Source organism: Lampris incognitus, chromosome 18 (genome assembly GCF_029633865.1).
Source record: "Lampris incognitus isolate fLamInc1 chromosome 18, fLamInc1.hap2, whole genome shotgun sequence".
Taxonomy (NCBI): Eukaryota; Metazoa; Chordata; class Actinopteri; order Lampriformes; family Lampridae; genus Lampris; species Lampris incognitus.
This window is the reverse complement of record NC_079228.1, coordinates 20402427-20428633: the sequence shown is the minus strand read 5'-3', so window position 1 is coordinate 20428633 and position 26207 is coordinate 20402427. Positions and strand designations below refer to the sequence as shown.

The window sequence follows — 26207 nt, the reverse complement described above, 5'->3', positions numbered from 1 at the left end:
GAGAGAGGGGGGAGAGAGAGAGAGAGAGAGAGAGCGAGAGAGAGAGAGAGAGAGGGGCCAGGGAGCGCAATAAACGCATCGAGGTTTGCCAGTTCAAACTATCTGTGGCTTGACCGAACGGGAAGCACGCCACGGCCACTCCGTAGTAGTAAAGGCGATTTAGTCCGCTCCAAACACTGCACACTACAAGATCGCAAGTAACTCTCGTACCCCAAGCCTAAAGATTGTCCTTTCTTCGGCGTACATCATGAATAAGCTATACATTGGTAACGTGAGCGAGGAGGCGAGCGCGGATGACTTGGAAAGTATCTTTGAGCAGTGGAAGATTCCGCACATTGGTCCATTTCTTGTCAAAACTGGTTATGCGTTCGTTGACTGTCCGGACGACAAGGCTGCGATGAAGGCTATCGACACTCTTTCAGGTGAGAACTTAGAAGTGGTGTTTGAACGACGCACGGGGCTGCCACAATTCGTGAAAGACTGATTTCCTTAGGCCCCTTTCGAGATGCATGTAGTCGTTTTAAGGGTGGTCATGTGTGTGTGTGTGTGTGGGGGGGGTATCCAAGCTAAAAAAAAATTGACCCTCTTTTCCCACAACCTTTTACAACCTTTGGACTGAAATGCCGTGCTCGTAATTTATCAGGCCGCACTTCGACGTAAACGTGAGCGAAAATGCCCCAGCACGGGCATTGGAAATCCCGTGTTTTCTTTTTTTAGGTTACGCCAGTCAAAGGCAGTAGGGCGCACGGGCACTTGGCGGTGGACGCCGTGAAGTGAAGGTTATTGTAGGCTGTGTGACACCGACCACTGGGACACAATGAGAGCTGCGGCCGTCGTACCATCGCTGCTGTGAACCGTCGCCTTTGAACTCACAGGTTTCCGAGTGTAGGCCCCTCTCAAAGTGGCCTAACTTGTTACGTGGTAGCCCACGGTGTTGCTAGTCCGCCCATGCTGACCCACACACACACACACACATACACACACACACACACCAGGTGGCTTGATTGTGTTGGTAAATGTTGGCCACCCAAATGAGAAACTAGACATTAATCATTTTTTGTGCATTTCTCTAAATACAACGTGTGCTGCAATGTGTTTAAGCTAATGCATTCCCCCCATTGTTGGCTACACAGCAATTTCATTACACTCGTGTAATTTTTTTTTTACGAATGGCCTCATGTCTAGCTATTTTCTCTACGTGCTCGTGAAACTGTGTTGTAGGCTTTTTACTTTTGCTAATTTCTGTTTTTAAATACGTGAACCCACAAGTAGTAGGACCTTGGCGTCTCAACAGACGTCTGATTGTTTTGGGTGTTTTGCTACTCTCACATTTAATAAGTTATGACCATCAGACTATTGACATTTCCTCACAGTCAGTCAGGCCAGACTGCTGGCGAAATTAATGGTTTTATTTCCTTCTCTAGGTAAAGTTGAACTTCATGGAAAAGTTCTCGATGTGGAGCACTCGGTCCCTAAACGTCAAAGGTGGGTGCAAGCTTATTACCCCAAAAAAAATGTCCCGTGTTTAACTGGCGGAGACTTGGAGGTTCCTTGGAACACAAGTTATTTCTTACTTTAACCTCCACTGTCGTCTTGTTTGCCTCTAAAAGCTGATATACGTACCCGAAATCGCATATATCTTAAAGTGAAACGGGTGTGACTGAATTGTAATGGATAGACGTATTCCAATTCTGGCCGAAGGAGAACTGTTTTTTTTATTTTATAATTTTTCATTTTAAATGCTTCGGGGTCAAATCAAAGGGTGCATGGTCCCCCCTCCTCTTCTCTGCGTCTCTTTTCTCGCCATGGTGCTATCAAAAACCATTGTGTGTTTATGCTCAACCTGCATATACCCCCCCCCCAACTTGCCTTTTGCACTGTTAATTCCTTATTGACGTTAGCGTGCATAAATGGCAATCTGAAACGTTTTTGCACGCAACCAGAGGCTGTTTACGTTAAGTCTCAAAAATCTGCTGAAACGTGCAGTTGAGTGCAGGCTTGGTTTTTGAGGCGTAGGCCTGTGGAGTCGTCCATTTGAGAAGGATCTGCCCGTCATTCTCCCTGCCTGCCCCGCTGCTTCCGCCCTCCTCTCCACACATTGTGCTGTTGCATGAGATGGACTCCCAAACGCGATGGGAATGGGAGCTTTTTGTCGGGCCCTTAACGATCCCAGAAACCCCCAATCGTTTTTGTTTTGTCCCCTCCCCCCCCACCCACCCCCTCAGCGGGCCCACCGGTTCACTGAAAGAAACTGTCCTCCGTGGCGATGGACGATTTCCACAATTCTGCCACATTTCACGTCCATTTTAGGCGTCGGGGTTTTAATTTGGTGCTGTTGCGTAATTCGGGGGGCAACACGTTGTGGTCCTAGTTTAAAAAGCCAAACAAAACCTTCCTCTTGAGTGAAATTGGGATCACTCCACTTTTTGTACCTGCCCTAATGATTTTGAGACGCATGACCCGTAACGATTGCTTGTTGGTATGTTTTTTTTTTTTTTATATTTCATCTGGACTACACACGTGCTTGGGTTAGACTTGCGTTTAAAAAAAAATAAAATGGCGGCGGAGCAGGGGAATGATGGTCGCTGTGTTGTTTTTGCTGGTGGGTAGAAAAAAATATTTTTAAATGCACTGAAAGGAAAATTAACTCCATGAGGTGTTTGTGGAAAACGCTGACGGGATTTTTGCTTGATATTCTGAACATGGGCATACCTTGCGACTCCCAGGTTAATGGGTTAAATCCTTGTTGTTGTTTTCAAGCATTGTTTTTGCCACAATAAATGACGGCTGAACTGAAATTGAATTTTGGGGGTCATATCTCCCCCCCCCCACACACACGCCACAATTTGTAACTGTTGACGATGAAAAGGTCGACGTTGCAGTGTTGCATAGGGTGTAGTCTGTTTCATTGGCCAGTGCCTTGGTCATAATTGCCAGAGATGTTTTTTTTATTATTATTATTTATAAGTAGAATGTACCCTGGTTTTACAGCAGGATAGTTGTCAGTCAATGCTGGGTATACTGCCCCCCCTCTTTTTTTGCATTCCAGTCCACTGAGTATCAACTGGGGGGCTTGGCCAATCACCACGGCTTAACCTTTGAACCCTCCAGGAAGGGGAAGTGCTATAGCAGGCAGACTCCCAGAGCTGTGCATGGGAAGCTAGGTAGGGATGTGCTCAGCTTGGGAGGTGGGGCAGGGGTATGGAGGGGGAGGGGGCCTACATGTCAAAATGTGGATGCATAAGGAAGGATATAGAAGGGGTAGGGGTTTTGATGTTTGGGTTGGGGTGGGGGGGTTATAATCAATGATTTTGGTGTACATGGGTCTTGAGCTTAGTCATGGTGTAACCAAACCCATACGCTGCCTGATTTGTCTACGGCTGGTTCTGTAATACCAGCCATGCATGAAAACGTATATAGCAATCGCACACAAAACTGGACTCGTACAAAATGTGTCCTCGGTAGAAGTATTGTAATTTGAGATGAACATTTCAGCCATTTACCACATTTTTTTTATTACCCTGGACATTTTGTACTCTTAGTATGTGAAACAAAATTTTTTAATGGCACTCAGAAGTGTGTTTTTAATAAACATTGTCTTGTGCCTTGTAAATTTCTTAATTTTAAACTTTTTCAATGCTGGACTAGGCAGTTTATCACAACATTACAGGTGTATCTATTTTCATTCAACTGTATTTCTGCTAATGACCTATGAATTTGCAAAAGTGCAATACTTTGCATGTGTTAGGCGTAACGGGCCAATATAAAATTCCAGCTTTGAGTATAATTTGAACAGTGGTTATTTGTTCATGAAATGGTTAATTCAAACAAACTGGACATCTTAATTGTTCTGTGGTGGTGTACATTTATTATACACATTACTTGACCTTCCCCCATAGCTCAGATTTTCTGCCTAAAGTAAATTTATAAAAATGTAAAACTGGTAACACACACACAAACACACACACATGCATACTTATACTCTGTCAAAAGAGGAAATTATTTGAATTTAAAAGTTGCCCAAAATGAGAAAATTTTGTAGTGACAATTTTGTAGCGTACCAGTGCACATGCCCAGTGTAAAAGGTATACTGGGCATGCATCCTTGTTTGACGTAGCACATTTTGTTTAATAATTAAGAAACCTTTTAAATAAGTTTCAGACTTTTTTGAGGCATACTTTTCTTTTTTTAATTGGCTGTTTTTGTTTGTTTTTTAATGTTTTTTTTTAAAAGGTGTAGAAATTGCATGAAAATTGTCTAAATCAACTTGGTCATTGTGTTTGAAGTAGCTCCTGGATTTTATTAAAGAAATTCTGGGTCACAGGGTCACCATGGGGCCCTACCTGCAAAATAGGAAGTTCATAAATTGGAATTTGGAAAAGAGACTTGGAGTGTCAAAGACTTGTGAATATGGCCTCTTCTCTTGTTAAGTGTGCAGCTAACCCCCCCTCCCCCCAAAAAAAGCCCATATCGAAGTTCCATTGTTACCGTGCTGCTTGCATAAATTATGAACAGCAAACCATTGATCAGATTTTACCTGTCTCTCTCTCTCGTCAAATGGAAGTGTTTAGCGTAACTGGTAGGGTGCAGACTGTGCATTTAAGGCCTGTGAGAGTGCAACGGAAACCAGGCGCTGTAGTGTTCACTCATTCAGAACCCCTGCATACTGAATAGTCAATGGCTGTGGACAGGCGTTGAGCACAGATCGTGTGTGTGTGTGTGTGTGTGTGTGTGTGTGTGTGTGTGTGTGTGTGTGTGTGTGTGTGTGTGTCTCTCTCTCTCACCCGGTCCCTGTTGGTATTGATGGAAAGCACTACAGTAGGGGTGGATAGCGGAGCTGTGGAGATGAATACGAATGTGATGCAGTCTCACGGTGTTCAACGTGGCATTCCTCTTGTGGTTTCTGTAGATGCGTATGTGGGGAACACACAACACACACACACACACACACGCTTATAGGCACAGACTCCAGTGCAGGCCAACATATCTCAGCTGGACTTGGTCTGTGTGTGTGTTGGGGAGGTGACTGTGTAGAATGTTGGTTGAATTTAAAAGTAAATAAGGAGCCCAGCCACCTCCTGGCCATCACATGACAAGCCAACCCCAGTCATTCCTGGCTCTCCTCTCCCTCCGTCCCTCCCACTTTTAACCCCCACTCTACATGTTCCTGTCAGTAGACTTGTGTGTGTCCATGGCAACAGGGCCCCACCCCCACAGGGCAGAGTGGGCCCTTGTTACCCTTCCCTGAAACAGGGCTAGTCTACCCACACACACCCCCACTTAAATCAAAGGCTGAAACTAGGGAATGTACACCCCCCCACCCCCCAAACCCAATACCCTGACTGACTTCCTCCGTGTGTGGAGCTATAGGTTAATCCAACTGGAAGTGCTTGGTGCATTTGCACATTTCGCATGGCGTTCTCACTGCAATGCAGAGCGTGTGTGTGGTGTGTGTGTGTGTGTGTAGGGGGCCGGATCAGCCAGGAATGGCACAGTAGGCCGGAAAGGGCAGGAATTCCTCTTGGAAACTCATTTGGGAATTTTCTTTATGATTCGCCAATCTGTAATGAAGTTATTTTGAATGTCTCAGACTGACTTGTTCACGTGTGTGTGTGTGTGTGTGTGTGTGTGTGTGTGTGTGTGTGTGTGTGTGCGCGCGCGCGCGCAGACTATAGCTAGCATGATTTAATGGAAGGGGATGTTGGTCCTGATTTCATTTATTTTATTTATTTTGGAGGATTTTTTTTTGTGACCTCCCTTGGCCCGTGTTGCACACATGTGCACTACCCTATAGTGTGTGTGTGCGGGGGGGGGTGTGGCTTTTTAATCCCAACCCATGGGCATGGTCCCCCCCCCCCCCCCGTCTTGTGTAAACTCTAGTGGATAGACGTGAGCTTATACTTTGAGCGGATGGATATGTGTATTCTATTGCAACTTCTCAGTGCACCATGGCTTGCAAAACTACCTAGATAGTCAGCAGTTTGTAGAAGAGCTGCGTCTAATTGTCAGAATTTAACAGTTTGTCAGATCTTGAGGTAAATCATTGTTTTCCGAAGTGAAATTGGTTTTAGGAAATTTAAATCTCAGGTAAACTATGTACACTGCTGGGGAATTTGGTGTAGGGAGCATACTTCAAGTTATGTGCACTCATTGTTTTAGAAGGGCAGAATGGAAACACATTAAGACTGGGCCTTGTGCCTCCACAGTGTAAGGGTCACTGTTCATGCTTCTGCTCCCAGCTGTGTGTACATCGTGTTCCTTTAGGTTGGTGTGTGTCAACAGGCCGTGGACTTTGGAGTGGCTTGCATACTTTTTCTCTCATTTTATGTAACATCGCCATCCAAGCGAACACTTGTGAAACTGTATGTGACTCATTATGATCCACAAGTCCCATTGTCCGCATGACCTCCAAACATGCTCGGTGCATTCATCTACTCTTGTACACTTTTGTCTTCAATTCCAACGCCGCACAAATGTATCTAAATTGGGAATCTCTATGACATAAGGAACTGAATACATTGGGGTTTTGTCATGCTGGATGCAGCCTGATTGTTGCTCGTGGATAAAGCACAGCAGCACCACTGTAATTGGTTGTCTTTACTTGCTTCTGCTGTGTGTGCGTTTGTGTGTACGTGTGTGTGTGTGTGTGTGTGTGTGTGTGTGTGTGTGTGTGTGTGTGTGTGTGTGCATGCACCGTCACCCTTTAGTCGATGTGAACAAGCGCTCCATTCTGAAGCTTCCCATCATGCAGTGTGACGCAGCGTGTAGAGATTCCCCTTCGTCTTCATTTGGCATTCCTTCCCCCTTCTTGCTGTCTTTATCTAAAAATAAATAAATAAATTTCCCAATTTATTTTATAGATGCAACACCTTCAGAAAAGTTTTGCTCTCATGCAAACGTGTGTTGATTGATGAGGGGGCAAGACACATGTGGTGTGGTGAGCCTTGCCACAGCTCCACCTCTCAATACAAGGTTATGAGGACATGGCTGACTAAATGGGAAGACGACACGTTGCGGACATATATTGTCCCTTACGTTTTCCCTCCTTCCGTCCTCTCGTTAATCCCCCTGTTGCTCTCTCCTTTAGCCGCCTTTTTCCCCCCAATCTTTTCCCTACCCAACTACATGCCTCGTCTCCTGAGATGGGTGGCTTAAAAGGGCACTGATGTATTTTAGGGGTGTTTTTTTTGGGGGGGGGGGGTTCTGGGCCCTCTGAGTTTAGGCCACCCTGCAATTATTCCCTGATCTTCCCAGCACCCTCTTTGCCTCTGTCCATTTTCCCCACTGGTCTCACCCAGTGTATGCGATGCACTTGATTGATTTTGGGTGGGTGGGGAGTTGGGGGGTAAACCACAAGTCGTGTCCATGGCTTCTTCAGTGGTCAGTATCTTCTCAGTTTGTGGCGTGTGTGTGTGTTGGGGGGTGTATTGAATGGCTTTGGTATTGCAATGTACCACCAATGCTGTTTGACTAACTGCCCTCGTCATCTGCCCCCCACCCTGTCGCTTTCTCCAACTCTCTGTCTCTCTCTCTATGTCTCTCTCTCTCCCTCTCTTCAGGAGCTGTAAATTGCAGATCAGGAACATCCCGCCTCACATGCAATGGGAGGTGAGTGCTAACAGGCTGCAAACCGCTTCCAGGGTGGGTTTGTGTAGGACCGAGCTCTCGCTCACCTGCGTCTACCACACCCGTGACTTCTTTTCTTATTTTGTGTAATTAATTTATTGCCCTCTCAATTTGTCGGAATGAGGGTGACATTTGCGTGCAGCGAACATGCCCATCATTCAGTTTTAAAGTGCAACAGAAGTGGTCCCTGTGCCAGTTGAACCGGATAACGTTAATGTATTGAAGACTGGGCAGAGGTCACATTTCTGGATTTTTATTTTGTCTAGACGGCAACTGTTTTTAGTTGAATGTCGGTACAGGAAATCCTTTGGTAAAATTCAACAAGTCACACAAATGGGCATGGGATGTCTCGCCGCATTTTTTGGAGGCATTGACCAACATGTTCATGTTTTGACAGTCAGCTAGGTTTGCGCATAATAGCAAATGCGTCTTTGTCGGACCCTCCAACAAAAAAGGGGCCAAGAAGTTGAACACGGTCAAAAGTAAAAAAAGGAATCTCCCATTATATGCATGGAAGAGTATCCAGGCGCATAAAGAATATCAAAATATGTAAATATTTTGATATTCAAAGGACCCTTGTGGTGTGGTCCCATTCTTACTGGCTGCCTTACTGCCGTACATCTGCATCTCTAAAATCTCAAGATTTTATTTATTTGTTTATTTATTTATTTTGTGTAAATTTTGCATCTTACCAGAAGACATAACATGATGCGCTTGCATGAGGAATGTAGTGACTGCTGAATCATTCGGACATGGTATATTTCAATAGCCACCGCAGACCCTTTGCACCAAGGATGCTTTCTCATGCAAAAACATTCAAATGGCAAGTCAAAATTAAAATGAATATTTTCTATTCACTGAGCCATTTTTTTTAATTCCTTATTCTAGCATTCTTTTTAATTTAGCTTTACACACACACACTCACACACACACACACACACACACACACACACACACACACACACACACACACACACACACACACACACACACACTGAGTATGGGAATCTGTTCCCATTTATGTTAATTGTATGTATAAAGAATGTAAATGCAATGAAAATTCATCATCTGCTCAGCCCACCCAAAAAAACAATTGCGTTTCCCAAACAATTGCCTGTTGTGATTGTAAAATGTCCAAATAAGAGCCAAAACCCAAGCTGCAGCTCTTGCTGTTAAAAGATGTTAAAACGAGGCCGGGAGTGTCCTTGGGTCTCAGCGGCATTGCCCTGACCCTCCACATCCACAACAAATTCTTAAGGAAATGGTGGTATTTGTGTTGAAGTGAGGTGTAGCTCTGCTTGTATAGCATGTGAAGTGGAAGTTTACACTCTTCTAATAACAAGCAGACGACTGCAGCAAATTCTTCAGTTAAATTTTTTTTTTCCCAAGAATATAAAATGAGTGCTGTTTTAACGTATTGGTGTCTTGTTAAATCTTTTTCTGTAAAAAGTCAACTTCAGTGGTATCAATAGAACAGGTGTACCATAAAGAGCTGGATTTCCTAGAAGTGAAGGCCATTGCCCTATTAGTGAATTGCTGGCGTGCTTTGAGATAAGTGTTGAGCAACATTAGTGTGTGTGTGTGCGCGCGCGCGTGTGTGTGTGTGTGTGTGTGTGTTCACACATTGTATGTCTGGTTTCTTTGCTGCAAATGAGCGGATTGTTTGAATTTATTTGACCTCCTATTTTAGATAGGCTTTGCAGTCTGCTTTCATTAATTACTTATGTGCTGGCCACATTTAAGTATCTTGCAGGAAGCCTTACAAATGTGCATTTTTCTTTTAGCCTTTTCTCAGTGCATCAGTTTTTATTGTCTATATTTCTATTTTGAACGTGCATTTGTAACAGCTGTAGATGACTTTTTTGTAATCTGCAATTTAGTTGTCTTCTGGCATGGCGGGAACTTTGAGGTTGTAGTTTTGTATTTTTTTTTCTTAGTGCAAATATATTTGAGTATAATGACTTTTACAGGGAGTTGCCAAAATGATATGATTTTTGCTCTTTTCATACATTGACATTGGGAGATATTAGACATCTGCATGGTTTCAGAATTGGGCCTCATTCGCTCTCCTTGATCAAATGGCCACGCACAGGCTCGTGTTTTGTAATGGTGGGCTTGCCTTTGCCTACGCATGTCTCTCAGCTGCAGCTCCAGATCCACCCATGTTCCTAGTATGTGGTTAGCGAGCGGCTTGCTTTTTCAAAAGGTAATATGGAGACCTTTTTTTTTCTTCGTCTTCTTTCGCCCCTTTTACAGGGGGAGGGGACAAAAGAATAGAGAATTGAGGCGAACGTTTGGTGTAAAGGCCTTGCATGTATCTTATCAGGTAGATAAGGCGATGTATCTTGTGTGCAGCCCTAAAACCAGCGAGTGGTGAGAGTAGTGGCGTTTTCACAAGCTTTAGTGGCTGGGTGGGCCTGGACTCCTCTCCCCCTTTTTCTTCCTCCATGTGCTGCAACTCACAGAATGTGTAGCATGAATCTCTGCCCCTCCCCCAACCACCGCTTCCTGCTGAAATGTGCTTCACCCTTTTCCTGAATGGCCTGGATTCCCATTGGCTGGACCCCGTAGATGGACAGGCAGATCAGCCAGCCAGCAGCTAGATGTGCTTGGCTTCGGGGAACTCTCCATATCGGTGCTGGAGTAGCCAATGATGGGGATGAGACGGCAGAGAGGCGGGTGGAGGAGTGGTTGGTGGGTTGGAGAAATGGGAGAGCAGGAAGGCGGCCTGGTTGGTTGGAAAGGGGGGTTGAGCTTTCGGGGGTGTGGCTTTAGGTTTGACTAAGCATGGTTGTAGGTCTTGGAACATGTAGGCTAAGCTCAGAACCCTCGCTCCCCCTCTCGCCCACATTTGATTACATCCATGAATTCAAATTCTGTGGTTGCCAGATATAGGCTGGTGGCCAGATTGGCTTTGGCGTCGTATCTGGTTTATTTTCTATAAATAGGCAAATTAAATACAATTCAGATCTCTTCAAAGTACTAGGCATCCTCGACCAAGCCAACGAATTGCGTCTAAAGCAAAATGCTTCCTGGAGCTCCAACCATTTGAGTAAATGGGTCTGTGAACTGTGCCGTTTCACTGTTCACTGAACCTTGTAAATCCAGTATGTCAGGTTTTTACAATTTCACTTCCAATTAACTACAATGCATTTTTATTTGGATTTTTTTTTGTTTGTTTGTTTGTTTTTTTATGTTGTTTTTTTTTTATATATAAGTTTCCAGGATTATGGAAGCTACTCGGGCACTAATGGCAGAACATGCAAAATGTCCAAAGTAAAATGAAGGAAAGCCTAAAATTGTGGATCCACTGTTTTCATAAGATTGAAGTCCAGGAGTTGTACTTCATGGGCTCTTCACTTTCGGTGTGCTGATAATAAGACTTTCTGTCCCTCCCGCAGGTGTTGGACAGTATGCTAGCCCAGTACGGTACAGTAGAGAGCTGTGAACAAGGTAGAAATGCAGATATGCTGCTTTTTTTTTTTTTTTTAACTACACACACACATTGTCTAGTTATTCAGTTAACTGTTTTAAATAGAAAAATAATTTATTCGAAATGTTCATAGTAGAAGTCATCACACTTTAGTTTTCCAGTTAACATATTTGAAATGAAAAATACATTTTATTGAAACTTCCACTGTAGTTTTCTCCATGTCATCACACTTAAAGGTCACACACAGTCTAAAACTAGTGAAGTGTCGCGTAAATTGGTGCATGTGACTCATCCATTCTCTTTTCGTTCTTTATTTGTCTTCCAGTGAACACCGAAACAGACACTGCAGTGGTCAATGTTCGATATGCAGCGAAAGACCAGGCCAGATTGTGAGTGTCTCAACTCTTCTATATACACGCGCGCGCGCGCACATCCAGCACAGTTGCTAACATCCAGCGTGATGTATTTGACATGGATCTGCTGAGGTTTCCCCACTTTCCCTATCATGCAGTACTGAATCTTACATATACTATCTGTGTCCAGTTTATAGTGTAGTGCACCTGATTGGTCTGTCCAACAACCAGTCTCATTTAATTTGATGGTCAATGATTGGTAGAGAATTGAAAAAGAAAAAAAAATCTATTGTCTGGTGCCCCCTGGTGTCCGTGAGTCACACTGCAGTGCTGCGCTCTGCTGGAGTGGGCGTGGGAGGCCTGAGGCTGGTTGATGGCTCTGGTGTCGGGATTGTTAAACTTGATCCTGCCGTGAGAGTGGGCAGGGCTGTATTATGGGAGTAAAGCCTGTATCATGTGCGCGTGTGTGCGTGTGTGTGTGTGTGTGTGTCTGACGGCCACCCTCAACCCTGTTGGCATTTGGTTTAAGTACTGTTGCCTCCTATTCATTTTTGTTGTTGTTGATGTTGGCCGTTGGTCAAGGCTTGCGTTTAAACTGTTAAGGCCTAAAGGCTCTCTTCATTCATTTTCCTCCCTTTCTCTTAATCCTTGGTTCCTTCTGATTTGATTAGAAGACCAGTAGATGGGAGGTAGGCAATCACACTTTAGCCCTATGTTCACTGCCTTTTAATAAAATTTCATGCCATGAACTTATGTTGGCAGCTACTGCGTTGTTTGAAGAAAGGGGAAAATGGTCACAGCTTTCAACTCCCAGATGTATTGTGCCAAAAAGCCAAGTTGTGTTGTTGAATCAAACCCAACCCATTGAGCTCGTTGAAGGGTTTTTTTTTTTACTTTGTTGTTTGTTTTTTTTTTAATTTATTTTTTTACATCCGAGGCGTTCTCTCTGACCGAAATCTCCGTGCTCACCAGGGCAATGGAGAAGCTGAACGGATTCATGATGGAAAACTATGCCCTGAAGGTGTCCTACATCCCAGATGAAACGGCTGTGCCGGAGGGCCCTGTGATGGGCGGCAGGAGAGGCTTCCCTCCCCGCGGACCGCCTCGCTCCGGCTCGCCAGCCTTAGGTGCCCGACCCAAGCTGCAGTCGGACGTTCCCCTGCGCATGCTGGTCCCCACACAGTTCGTGGGGGCAATCATCGGCAAGGAGGGCGGCACCATCCGCAACGTCACCAAGCAGACCCATTCAAAGTGCGTATGGGCAGAGGTGGCAGAACGAGTAACTTTAAAAGATGACTGCCTTTTTCTTTTTAATTTGAGTGTGAACAGTGAGGTTTGTAAAAATTACTATTTCCTCTCCTTCACACAGAATTGACATTCACAGAAAAGAGAATGCGGGTGCAGCAGAAAAGCCCATCACAGTCCACTCCACCCCTGATGGCTGTTCCAGTGCCTGCAGAACCATCTTGGAGATCATGCAGAAGGAGGCCATCGAGACAAAATTGTGAGTCTTTGGGCACACTTGAGGATTTCAGAAATGTGATGACTCATTCATTTTCTCACCAAGTATTCAGCCACATGCTGCTTTTTGTGAAGAAGCGGTATTGTTTTAGCATGACTGTGGTGTTCAGAGCAAAAAATCTTCAGAATTTGCAAGATTTTCAGGTTTATCTAGATGGGGAAACACCATCTTGTTGAACCTGAAATCTCTTCAAATTGTCTCTTTTTTTTTTTTTTTTTTTTTACTCCTGTAGAAAGACTTTATCTTAACCGTTAGAATCCTAATCAAACCATTTCAGGTATGCCCCTATTGCAGCTGTCTGCATTTAAAGTGGCACCAGGTGCCTTTTTGAATTCAAGCAACATATTTTATGTCACTGTCACAAAGACTATTACAAAGGGTTTTTTTTTTCTTGGAAGGTATATACCTCTTGCAACTGTCTACATAAAAGCAGCAGCATTGTTTCTTTCCTTGAATACCGGTAACCTGCTTGCCAAGCTTTTTGGAGGTCACTGGAAAAGGTTCAGCTGAACACGCTTGTCTTGTCATTGCTCTGCAGTACGGAGGAGATCCCACTGAAGATCCTTGCACACAACAACTTTGTGGGCCGGTTGATCGGGAAGGAAGGCCGCAACCTGAAGAAGATTGAACAGGACACGAACACTAAGATCACAATCTCACCGTAAGACAACACACACACACACACATACACGTGCAAACATTTCTCTTTGAGGAACACCAATGGCGCCTTGACTAAGTACTGTTTTGTCATGCCGATGATGTTAAACTCACATTAGTCGACACAACTGCATACATGACTCAACCCAAATATAATTCACCAACATGCTTTTTTTTAAAAACATTTCTTTTTTTAACTATTACATATCAACTATCATATCTCCAGATTCTGTCCCGCTCCCACCATCATTGTCTGTTGTCCCATTTTTTACAATTTTGTTCTGTCCAGTCTCCAGGACCTCACCCTCTACAACCCGGAAAGGACCATCACAGTAAAAGGCACTATTGAAGCGTGCGCGAGAGCCGAGGAGGAGGTGATGAAGAAGATTAGGGAAGCGTACGAGAATGACGTGGCAGCCATGAACGTAAGTGCTTGTTTTCGCTCGGCAGCGGACAAAAACGCCCGCCTTTGAACGGGGCATGGGAGATTAGGTCCAGAAAACTGTTCACATGTCAAAGGGTGGGTCCAGGCTACAAGGTGTCTCACTTTAATTAAACATCATCACGCAACACACATTAACTATCATTGTGGTCCGCTTATTCAGGAACCCCTCAGAAGGAAATCCAAACCCCTTCCCCAGCCCTCCCTGGCCTCTGTGTTTGTATTACAAGGGGAGGTGATTATTACCCGGGCAACCTGATCAATTTTATCTGCTACTGAAATGAAGTCAGCTCGTGTCAGCATCTTGAGTGCTCTTTCAGTAATTTGAGGCAGATCATGATAAGGCTGAACCACCTGAGATCAATTTTTGCCCTGCCTGAATTGGTTCTCAAAAAGTAGCCTCCTAAAATGCTACGTATGTTGACATCCACGTGCACAGAGACATGTTTTCAGAAGCACCCCTGTTTTTTTTAAGAGCATGCATTTCTGGCCAACGTTGATTATAAATGTTTGAAATTAAGCCTAAATAAACTGCTGCTGTTAAGTCTTGACAACCTTTGGTTAAAAGGATTGTCTGAAATTAACCTCTGAAAGCAGACTTTGAGATGACACTTCACTGGTAAACCCTTGTTTAATCTTTTCCTTATTTTTAGGTCAACCTAATTGGAGCTAAAATCCTCCCGTGATGCCCCTCACCCCACCAAACACAATATGGATGTCATTTTTCTAGATAGGAGATGGTTGTGTATTCATTTAACGTAAAAGCTACACTATGCATGTTCTGCAAAGTACCAGTGCTTGTTGGCTGTGAGCAATGCTTCCTTGGTGCTTTCAATATGCAAATTGGTGACAGATTAAAGGAAAACCAACATTAAGTGTCTAAGTAAGTGCTGGGTCACCAGAACAGCTTCTCAATTCTCCTTGTCATGGATTCTAAGATTCATTCATAGATTCAAAAGTCTCTTTACTCTACTGGAGGGATGGACACCATTCTTCCAAAGGATATATTCTCTCATTTGGTGTTTGGATGATGATGATGGTGGTGGAGAGCACTAAACACGTTTTTCGGGCCAAAATAATAATGATAATAATGACTTTATTTATATAGCACTTGTCTTAATGTTACGCAAAGTGCTTTACAAAAGAAATAAAACTAGACAAGGCAAAATGAGAATAAGACCAAAGGACATGAGCACAGAGGAGGTAAAGACAGTAAACAAGATCAAATAAATAGGAATAGAAATAAACGATATAAATTTAAAGAAAAGAATATCAAACATTTCCAAAAAATTTTCACAAAGGCAGGGTTTTAAAGAGATTTAAAAGAAGCTAGAGACTTGGTGTGTCGGGGTTCAGTAGGCAGAGAGTTCCATGGTGTGTGGGCTCTAACAGCAAAAGCCCGATCACCCTTTATGACAAACCATGACCTGGGAATAACCAGCAGGGCTCCATCTGTGGATCTTAATGGCCGATAGGGCGCATACCAGGTCAATAAATCAGGTGTGTGTAGGAGCAAGACCATTTAAGGTCTTAAAAGTGAGCAATAAAATTTCAAAATCAATTTTGCCTTTGGTGGATACTCGAGTAAAGTGCGTTGCAATAAACAAGCCGAGAATAAATAAAAGCATGTACAATTCCTTGTAGATGAGCAATTGATAAAAAATTACCTAATTTTGGAGATTATCTTGAGCTGGAAGAAACATGACTTAGCCTTTTTGACTTGATTATTAAAACAAGTTAGCATTGAATATTAACCCTAGCTTCCTAGTAGCCTGCTTAATATTATTTGACAGGGGCGTCCAGGTAACGTAGCGGTCTATTCCATTGCCTACCAACACCGGGATCGGCGGTTCGAATCCCCGTGTTACCTCTGGCTTGGTCGGGCATCCCTACAGACACAATTGGCCGTGTCTGCGGGAGGGAAGCCGGATGTGGGTATTTGTCCTGGCCGCTGCACTATCGCCTCCTCTGATCGGTCGGGGCACCGGTTCGGGGGGGGGGCAGGGTGAACTGGGGGGGGGGTGGATAGTGTGATCCTCCCATGCGCTACGTCCTCCTGGCGAAAACTCCTCACTCAGGTGAAAAGAAACGGCTGGCGACTCCATATGTATCAGAGGAGGCATGTGGTAGACTGCAGCCCTCCCTGGATCGGCAGAGGGGGTGGAGCAGCGACCAGGATGGCTCGGAAGAGTTGGGTAATTGGCCGGGTACAATTGGAGAGAAAAAATAAATTATTTGACAGACCACCAAGATTAGTAACAAAAGGGCTGATGGAATTTGGGGGACTGAACACAATGACCTCAAACTTATCATCATTAAATTTAAGAACATTTTGGGACATCCATAATTTAATATCACAAAGGCAAGTTCTGAGATTTGCTAGGCTGCTAGGATCTGTGGGTTTTAGTGGCATGTATAACTGAGTGTTGTCAGCATAAAAGTGATAAAACAGATCACAATTTTGAATAACCTGGCCAAGAGGCAGCATGCATATAGAAAACATAAAGGGGGGGCATGCACTGAGCCTTGAGGGACACCACAACTCAATTGAGCCATTGAGGAATTAGTTACCCAGAACAACAGATAAAGTTCTGTTGGAGAGAGATGAGCGTAATAACTAAGAGCCCAAGCCCTTGATGTCTACACAAGTCTCCAAGTGATGTAAGAGGATATTGTGATCGACTGTATCAAAGGCAGCATTTAAGTCTAAAAGAACTGAAGTTGAGCAGTCACCTCTGTCTGCAGTCATCAGTAGGTCATTAGTAACCTTAACTAGAGCTGTCTCGATACTATGAAGTGCTCTAAAACCAGACTGGAAACTGTTGAATACTTAGTATTCATAAAATATATCAGTTGAGATGAAATTACTTTCTCCAGAACCTTAGATAAAAAAGACAATTTGGAGATTGGTCTGTAGTTACTTAAGGACAGGGGATCCAAATTAGGTTTCTTTAGCAATGGGTGAGCAATGCCATGCTTAAAACTGTGGAAAAGAACCAAAGGCCAGAGAATTATTAAAAAATTTACAGAATAACAGGGCTAACAGTGGAAAATACCTCCTTGAGCAGCTTAGTGGAGATGATGTCTAAGATGCAGGGGGAGGAGTTCATATGGGAGACTACTCTCTAACACTGAAATTGTAATGGGTTGAAACTGGGTAAAAGTGGCAGAATTAACATGGGGAATGGAAAGAATGCAAAGGTCAGGCTGGATTTGGGACCTGATATTCTCCACCTTATTTACAAAATGAGCGAGAATTTTTTCGGACAGCTCATCATCGGGTTCAGAAAAAGAAGTGGAGGGACCATTAATAACAGAATTAATAGCACTAAAGAGAACTTTAGGACTGTGGTTATTTGTAGATATTCAGAGAAGTAAGCTGATCTCGCATCCTTAATTGCTTTCTGGTAAATTAACATTTGGTTTTTAAGGGTGTGATGTGCTATTTCGGACTTGTTGACCTTCCATAGGTGTTCAATTGGGTCGAAATTTGGTGACGATGAAGGCCATAGTATATGATTTACGTCATTTTCATACTCATCAAACCATTCAGTGATCCCTCGTGCCCTGTGGATGGGGGCATTGTCATCCTGGAAGAGACCACTCCCATCAGGATAGCAATGTTTCATCATAAGATAAAGGTGATCACTCAGAACATCTTTGTATTGAATTGCAGTGACCCTTCCCTGTAAGGAGATAAGTGGACCCAAACCGTGCCAGGAACCCCCCCCCCCCACACACACACACACGCACACACACACACAGCATAACAGAGCCCCTGGACCCCTTCACTATAGTGGTCAAGCATTCAGGTTTTTCCTTTAATTTGTCACCCATCTGTATATTGCTGTTTTTTGTCCACTGGCATGTATTAACCTTTTCAAAACTACTGAAGACACATTAGTACTTGTTTATCCTAGCCCTCTGTTACTGGAAATATCATGAGACTAGACATACGTGATATGTGAGAAGACGGCAAGAAGGCTGGTCGCACCAAACCACTTTAGGCTCTGGTAGCGAAACTACTTGGTGCATCAAATCGGCATTGGGTGTAATTTGCTCTGGATAAACTCTAGAACACTTAAAGAATGCAGAATCATCATACGTGTGGAGTGGTAGTAATGTGGGTTGAGTGTTGATAGAAATGTCTTTCTCCTTCCTCAGCTCCAGTCCAACCTGATTCCAGGTTTGAACCTTAACGCTCTGGGTTTGTTCCCCGGTGGCACTCCTGGCATGGGTCCATCCATGGTCAATGCCCCACCACCCGGAGCCCACGCTGGATATTCATCATTCGGAGTAAGTGTCAACACACGTCCTCTTTCCACAGCTTTCAACCTTGTTGGTTAAAGTGGTTCTCTTCACAGGTTTGGCTGTGTTTAACTGACTATCGACTCCTCATTACCATGCCACTCCTGGGCTAGTCCTTACATTCATCCATAAGAGCAGCCATTTTGGGGTCCACAGTGACTCGGTTTCATGTCATTCTTTCCTCCTGTAGAGCGATCCCTATGGGGGTGAAGGGCCATTTTGGGCTTCTGTGCTGTCGGCAAGCACCCAGCCCCTTGCCGTAAGTCACCCGTCACAGTGCTTTGCACGGCTTGAGGCTGCTCGCTGAGGGATTAGGGGGCAGACTTGCCCCATCTAAACTCCTCCTTCCATTGCCCACTAATCTCTGACTTTGTAGGCAGGGCCAACTCCTCCCTGTGTGCAGTCTTCAATCTGATGGACGGGGGCACCATTAGTCCCGTAGGGTAGCTGTAGCTTGACTTCTGGTTTCTGAGCTCAATTTTGCCGCTTGATATCCCTGTCAAGTGTACCCGAAGAGTTTCTGGGTTTTATGTATGTGGGTGCATGTTTCTACAAACGGGCAAGTAAAACATCCTCTGCATTGAGAGTGCTTCCAGTTTGGAGCCTGCCAAGGCAAGTTGTTAGTGGGCCCTCGACTGACACATTGACTTTAGCGTTGGGCTACATCCAAAACCAATGGTGCTACTTGTTCCTCTTGGATGATGAAGCCTCCCTCCCCTTCCAGAGCTTAAGTCTGTTGCGCGCACTCTGCTAACAAAAGTGATATGCTGGGGCACTTTAACAAATGGGCATCTCCTAGTACGATCATCTCTCCTTTAATGGGGTTCAGAATGAACTCACAGAAAACGACTTCCATAGCAGAATACTCCTGTGCCTGCCACTTTCTAGCGAGCAGTACTTAAGGGCTGCATGTTGAAAGCTCTGGAAGTGGCTACTGCTGATGCTATGAGACTGAAAACTAAACTGAACCTTTTTTCTCCAAAAGTTTAATATTTCATACTTCAGCATGTTTTCTGTGCTCGGGGATCTGCATGCTAGAAGTCTCAGTGCTGTGGGGAATATGCAGCATGACAATGTGTTCTTTCCATTGAAATGTCACAGTAATGAGCGCTTTAGAAGGTCCAAGTGGACACTCAACCAGTAGCAGCAACAATGATTTGTGTTGCAGCAGGACCAATCAGACGAATACACCAAAAGTAGTTGAATTTCATAACAAGTCGGTTTTGGGTTTCTGCCATTGACCAGTAAAGAGGAACCAGATAGTTTAGGAGGGTATGAGATGAAATGTGCAACTCCGCTTGTGACATCCCCTCCTGCCTTCGTGCACTGGTGACTTGAACTGGACAAGTGGTCTGCAAGGATTCCCTTCTGTATGGTCTCCGTTATAAGTATTAAGGGTTGACTCTGTGTGTGTTTGCATGCGTGCTTGCGCGTGTGTGTGTGTGTGTGTGTGTGTCTGGTTGTACCCAGCAGGGGCAGCCAGAGTCGGAGACTGTTTACCTTTTTATCCCAGCATTAGCAGTGGGAGCCATCATAGGCAAACAGGGTCAACACATCAAACAACTCTCACGCTTTGCTGGAGCCTCTATCAAGGTGAGTGTACAGTGCCAGTGAAATTCTCAATTTGAGTGGTTTGAGTGTTGGGTGTTTTTTTTATTTTTTTTTTTGTGTTTTTTTTCTACTTATGAATTGTACAGATATGTTGAGGTTGTTTCTACTGCTGGCTTTCTGCCCTCTAGATCGCCCCTGCAGAAGGAATGGATGCCAAACAGAGAATGGTCATCATTGCTGGACCACCAGAGGCTCAGTTTAAGGTAATATACCTCTTTTCTTAGCCATGGGTACATATAACCTTTGGCACATGTACAAAAATCCAGCATTGCAAATCACTTTTGTTATTTTTTAATACATAAAACATTTGTTTGGCAGTAGACAAACCATCAGGCCTAAAGTTCCCTTTCTACTCGTATTGCTCCAAATGTGCCCCAAATGATCTTTTCAAGACACAAATAAACTTGTGGAAATTGTGCCATGTAAATTGTCCGTCCCTTGCTTGCTCTTCTCTTGGCCTTAATATTCTTTTACAGCTTTTTTTTTTTAGAGCCAATATAAAACCTGTATACAGAAATAGTCTGAGGGGTGTCCAGGTAGCGTGGTGGTCTATTCCGTTGCCTACCAACACGGGGCTCGCCAGTTCGAATCCCCATGTTACCTCCGGCCTGGTCGGGCGTCCCTACAGACTTAATTGGCCCTGTCTGTGGGCAGGAAGCCGGATGTGGGTATGTGTCCTGGTCGCTGCACTATCGCCTCCTCTGGTCAGTCGGGGCGCCTGTCCAGCGGGGAGGAGGAACTGGGGGGAATAGCATGATCCTCCCACGTGCTACGTCCCCCTGGCAAAACTCCTCACTCTCAGGTGAAAAGAAGCGGCTGTTGACTCCACATGTATCGGATGGGGGCATGTAGTAGTCTAAAGCCCTCCCCAGATCGGCAGAGGGGGTGGAGCAGCGACCAGGAAGGCTCAGAAGAGTGGGGTAATTGGCCAAATACAATTGGGGAGAAAAAAAAAAAAACATCACAATTTGTCTGAACTTTTGATCTTCTTGGGCTACAATTGTGGTGTTTGCACATATCATGGTTCCTTATCAAAGCATCTTTTTGTCCTAACGCAGGCTCAGGGTCGTATCTTTGGGAAGCTGAAGGAGGAGAACTTCTTTGGGCCCAAAGAGGAGGTGAAGCTGGAGGCTCATATAAAAGTACCATCCTTTGCTGCCGGACGAGTCATCGGCAAGGGCGGCAAAACGGTCAGAAAGTAGCAAACATAGGTTCATTTATCACTGCATACGCCGTTTGTGAACCAAGCAAATCACCTTGGCACAAATATGGTGTTCCGTTAAATGTCAGCAGGAAAGAGATGGTTCTGCAGGGCTTAGGGGAAACATAGCCAAACGTTATGGTTGGTCATGTCCAGTGACCCATTCTTTAACTCTCATCATTTTGTTTCCCTGTGTGCTTTCTTGGATTTTTAGGTGAATGAGCTGCAGAACCTGACCAGTGCAGAGGTGGTCGTACCGAGAGAGCAGACGCCCGATGAGCAAGATCAGGTGGTGGTCAAAATCAGCGGACATTTCTATGCAAGCCAGGTGGGTGGCAGTTGGTGAACTGAAATATAAGGAAGGCAACATCCTGGGTCTAGTTTCCCAAAAGTAGGCAGTTTTGACACTAGAACGACCAAGACGGTCATTATGACCGTTTTGGATTTTCAAAGTTTCATAACTTTGTGGAAGAAAAAGTTACAGACCTGCCGCTCCCTGAATTCTCCTAAAATTGCATATATCTGCATTTAAAATTAGTTTTAGATCAATTGCACAAAAAAAGTTATGATAAGATCTACCTAAAACAATCATGAGCAGTCAAAATGACCACTCGTAATTTGCGCGTGATCGTTTGCATCATGTCACTACTTATGATGTGTTTTGGTCAAATAATTTCTTTTGCGAAGTTCATTGCTCTGTCCTAGAGAAAAAAACTAGCATTCTCCAGTGCAGAGTAATAGTCTAAATTAGATTTTTGATTATTGCCAACATGTCTGGTTACAGACGCTGCTACAGACGCACCACGACTACCACCGAGGCGTTGCAGTATTTACAGGTGTTGGACAGCAGCCATTTCAAACTGTTTAAAAAATAGACTTAAAAGTTGTTAAAATGTTAATTTTCGTGTCAGTTAGTTTCTTAACAGATGTACCAACATATGTAATGCATTAATATCTCAATTGGGTATTTATCTGGACAGAATATAGAGTTTAAAAACTGTGGCGGTCAAAATGCCTGCCCACCGTTGTTGTAGTAGTTTTTAAGTTCCGGTCGTTGTTTGGGACTATTTCAATATTTATTTCCAGTTCTTTTCTTTTTTTTTTACATTTCACATTTTATAGGCCTTGTTACGTTTGTTAGATTAGCAATATGTCTTTTCTGTTTGGTTTTTTTGGGTAATATTTTCACTTTTTCAATTTTGCTATTCAAGTTCGACCATGTCTCGCTGAAGTTTAAATTGTTTAAAAATAGTATTATAGTTGTTAAAATGTTAATTTTGGTGTCAGTCGTTTCCTAACAGACATACTAGCATATGCAATGCATTAATATCGCAATTAAGTATTTATCTTGATGGAATATAGAGTTTAAAAACCGGTGGTCATTTTGACTGCCTGTGGTCGTTTTAGGTAGGTATGGAATCCCAGTCATTCTAGTGTTAAGGAACTGCGGTGAATTACCCGCAAACCAATATTAATAGGTACACTCATGCTTGCCTTCTGCGTTCTACCTGTGGTCGGCTGCTATCTGTCCTTGGTACCAAATGACAAGCTCTGTCTTGGCTCTTCTCTCACCTCTCCGTAAAATAGTGGAGGGAACTCCATCAAAGCTACTGACTTGCTTATATCCTTCCAAAAAAAGTTCCAAAAAACATCCCCCTTCAGTGTTTACCTTAATTCCTAGATGGTGTCTCTGGTGACATCTCACGGTGACTACAAATTGGCGCCAGCTTTTACAATTGCATTCTTATTTATTCAAATGGCATTATTATTGGTGTTTACTATTGAGCAGTTTTCTGCTTGCATTTGTCATTTCATTCTCACGGTGTAATTTGCCTCTTTTGCTGTTCTGTTGCAATATTTGTCAGTTTAGTACCTTTTTCCCCTTGTTCATCTCTGGATGGTCTAAGGTGCACGTATGCTAAATGCTCTCAACTTGACATGCTCTCTTGGCTATAATATTGTCGTATAGTGCTCTGTCAGTCTGTAACATTAATTTTTATCCAATTGCTGACTCTATTAAGTTGCTTTGGATAAAAACATCTGCCAAAAGAGTAAATTGTATTAGTCACAAGGCCAGCTTCTATCAATCAGCATACCATCGAACAAAGGTCCCAGTCATAGGATGCCTTTTGTGGGGAAACCCAGTTTTGTTTGCACTGCAAGTATTTAGTCTAGACTTAAACAACAATGTGCGATGGAGTGCAAAGAGTATGCAGATTTTCCTTCTAACCATTCATTAAACACACTGATTGCCCTGACTTCGTCCAAACAGGACAAACTGATAAGTAAAATCGCCTGATGTTGTGATTGGTTTTAAGGAAAACTCTTGGAACTCACTGCCACATGTTTGCCTATGCCAGATTTAGTCCATTATTAGCAACTTATTTTAAAGCAGGATCAAATGGCCAGATTCAGATCGACGTCCCGTTAAACACTGAAATGGAAACCAAACTATTGAAGAAGATTGGCCAAATTAGGTCTTGGTTTGATTCTTTGTACCGAGAAGGTCCAAAAGGAGGAGCCTCAGTTGTTGTCCTTGTCAGTAGCTCCTCAAACCGTATAGACTAAGGGCATCCAGGTGGCGTGGCAGTCTATTCCGTTGCCTACCAACATGGGGATCACCGGTTCGAATCCCCGTGTTACCTTCAGCTTGGTCGGGTGTCCCTACAGAACCAATTGGTCATGTCTGCGGGTGGGAGGCCGGATGTGGGTATGTGTCGTGGTTGCTGCAGTAGCGCCTCCTCTGGTCGGTCGGGGTGCCTGTTGGGGGGGGGGGGGGTAATGGCATGATCCTCCCACGCACTACATCCCCCTGGCGAAACTCCTCACTGTTGGGTGAAAAGAAGCAGCTGGTGACTCCACATGTATCGTAGGCAGCATGTGGTAGTCTAGCCCTCCCTGGACCAGCAGAGAGGGTGGAGCAGCAACCTGGACAGCTCGGAAGAGTGGGGTAGTTCTTCGGGTACAATTGGGGAGAAAAGGGGGGGGATCCAAAAAAACCCCAAAAACATATAGACTAGGCACGCTGAATCCTTGACGGACCTCTTGAGACTTTGAAGGCTTTTTGACTGATTCTTTGAGACCTGAACTGAGCCTAACCCTGACCATTTTTCCCCTGTCTGTAGTTGGCTCAGAGGAAGATTCAGGAGATCCTATCGCAGGTGAGGAGGCAGCAACAGTCCAAGCCCACGTCGGGGGCCGGGGCCCAACCTCCAGCACCCCGCAGGAAGTAAACACCCAGTCCTGGAGGAACGGTGACTGAATCTGCCCGCAGATGGATGGACGGACAGGTGCAGCAGAAACCCCCATGGGGCAGAGGACGAGGGGGTCACCATGCTCATCTCAGGGGTCAAAAGGTCATTTGGACCTATCGGAACACCTGCCCCTCCTTGACTGCTCGGTGTCCGCGAGGGACCCTGCGCCCCCGACTCCAACCCTTCTCCCCCCTTGACCTGTCCTCCGCATCTCTTGAGAATGTACTTCTGAGGGCGCCCTACAATGTCACCTGCTCTTCACATACACACACCCCTTCGCCCGCTCCCCCCCCCACAGTGTGCTGACTTCCTTTTTTAAAAAAAAATTTTTTTTTTAAATACACTAGAAACACAAAGAAGAAATAACGAGCGACGACGACGATGACGACAACCCCCCTTCCATCACCTTCTGGGTGTGGTACTCTAAACCTCAGATTGACAAGATGATCTGTTTAACTTCAGTCTTGGTTGACGGCTTTTAGTTTTTTGGGTTTTTTTTTTTTTTTGTCCTGATATTGAGTGTTTAATTGGTTTATGAAGCTTTCTCTCCTGAGTTTTTTTTTTTTTTTTTTTTTTTTTTTGTGGGAAAAGGCATTGCTATCAGTCCTGGCAGGACCAAGAGAAAGGTTTATTTGGGTGGGGGGAGGGGGGTTAGACCGGGTTGGCCACATTTAGAGATAAGTTTCTTGTTTCAGGACAGGACCCCTGAAAAGATGTATAAATGGGGTGTCCTGCCCTTGTAACATAAGTGGCATTTTATAAATTCGGATGCATTTTATAGATATACCTAATATACATAGATTAAATATATATTTAGAGAGGTGAGGGCAATGTTACCATCGACACTTAGGGGAACGGTGCCGACTGGCTGCTGCCCAAGTAAACCAATTTAATATGCATTTTACTGAACTACCTCAGGATCTAGTACCTCAGAAGAGAAAAAATGATTATATATGAAAAAAATGTTCCTTTCTTTTTTATTTTGCTTTTGTGGTATTTTGTATACTTTATAAAGCTGATAGTTCTTGAACATTTTTATTTTTTTAAGAAAATTTAAAATTTGGTCGGCTGCCAACTGACCTTGCCTTCAACTCTGTCGCTTTAGGCGGCGTATTGTACATGTGTATGTGACCCTGTACATAAAGTCTATCTGTACATAGCAGCCCCGGAGCAAGAGTTGGCGCCCCCCTCAGCTGGCGGCTGACAGGAGTTTCATGAGAAAATCGCCTCAGTTTTTCCCTGGGGGTCCACCATCTTCTGAATAAAATGTACAAAAATGACTTAGACATACCGAATAATGCCAACCGTACATAAATGCAGCAATGCCGCTTAGTTATTATGGGACTGACATTCTTATTGTTGATGGTACACTTAAAAAATTTCCCAGGTTTTTTTTTTTTTGTTGTTGTTTTTTTTTGTTTTTTGTCTTCCCTAGTAGGGCTTTTGTTCGGGGCTTGGCAGTATGGCCTTTAATGGCGCCCTCTAGCTGTTTTAGCACCAGCAGGGCTTCTTGCTTATTCCTTCTGCTGTTTCTAGGCCACTTTCTCACAAGGCTTTTGAACCACCTCGGTCACGACGGTAGCGTCCGAGTGCCAGGTCCGAACCCGACTAGGTTTATTTTCATAGGGTGAGCTTCGTCATTTTATAGCGACCATCGGAGGGTCCGCCGAGTCAATGTTGCCATCGTTCACTTCGTGGTGAGGTTAGGGGGAGTCACACTGATTCTTTGACTTTTTTTTTTTTTCCCGTTTTCTCACTTTTTATTTTTCACTATAGGAGTAAGATGTAAATGAGAAGACA

The 26207-nt window shown here is 44.1% G+C and overlaps 1 protein-coding gene across 3 annotated transcripts; it reads left to right on the top strand.

Annotated features, from left to right (window-relative positions):
- Positions 1–247: 247 nt before the first annotated feature.
- On the top strand, positions 248–24386 carry igf2bp3 (insulin-like growth factor 2 mRNA binding protein 3). Of its 3 annotated transcripts, none has more exons than XM_056298476.1 (16): positions 248–422; positions 1425–1485; positions 7560–7608; positions 11028–11079; positions 11385–11448; positions 12385–12663; positions 12782–12916; positions 13473–13595; positions 13881–14016; positions 18198–18329; positions 18532–18585; positions 19797–19934; positions 20081–20155; positions 21011–21142; positions 21368–21481; positions 24279–24386. In XM_056298476.1, the coding sequence occupies exons 1-16, from the start codon at positions 248–250 to the stop codon at positions 24384–24386; spliced, it is 1827 nt and encodes a 608-aa protein (XP_056154451.1). The 3 variants fall into 3 exon arrangements, with proteins under 3 accessions (XP_056154451.1, XP_056154452.1, XP_056154454.1); XM_056298477.1 differs by having other exon boundaries at positions 18532–18600; positions 19815–19934; XM_056298479.1 differs by lacking the exon at positions 18532–18585 and having other exon boundaries at positions 19815–19934.
- The last annotated feature ends 1821 nt before the right edge of the window (positions 24387–26207 follow it).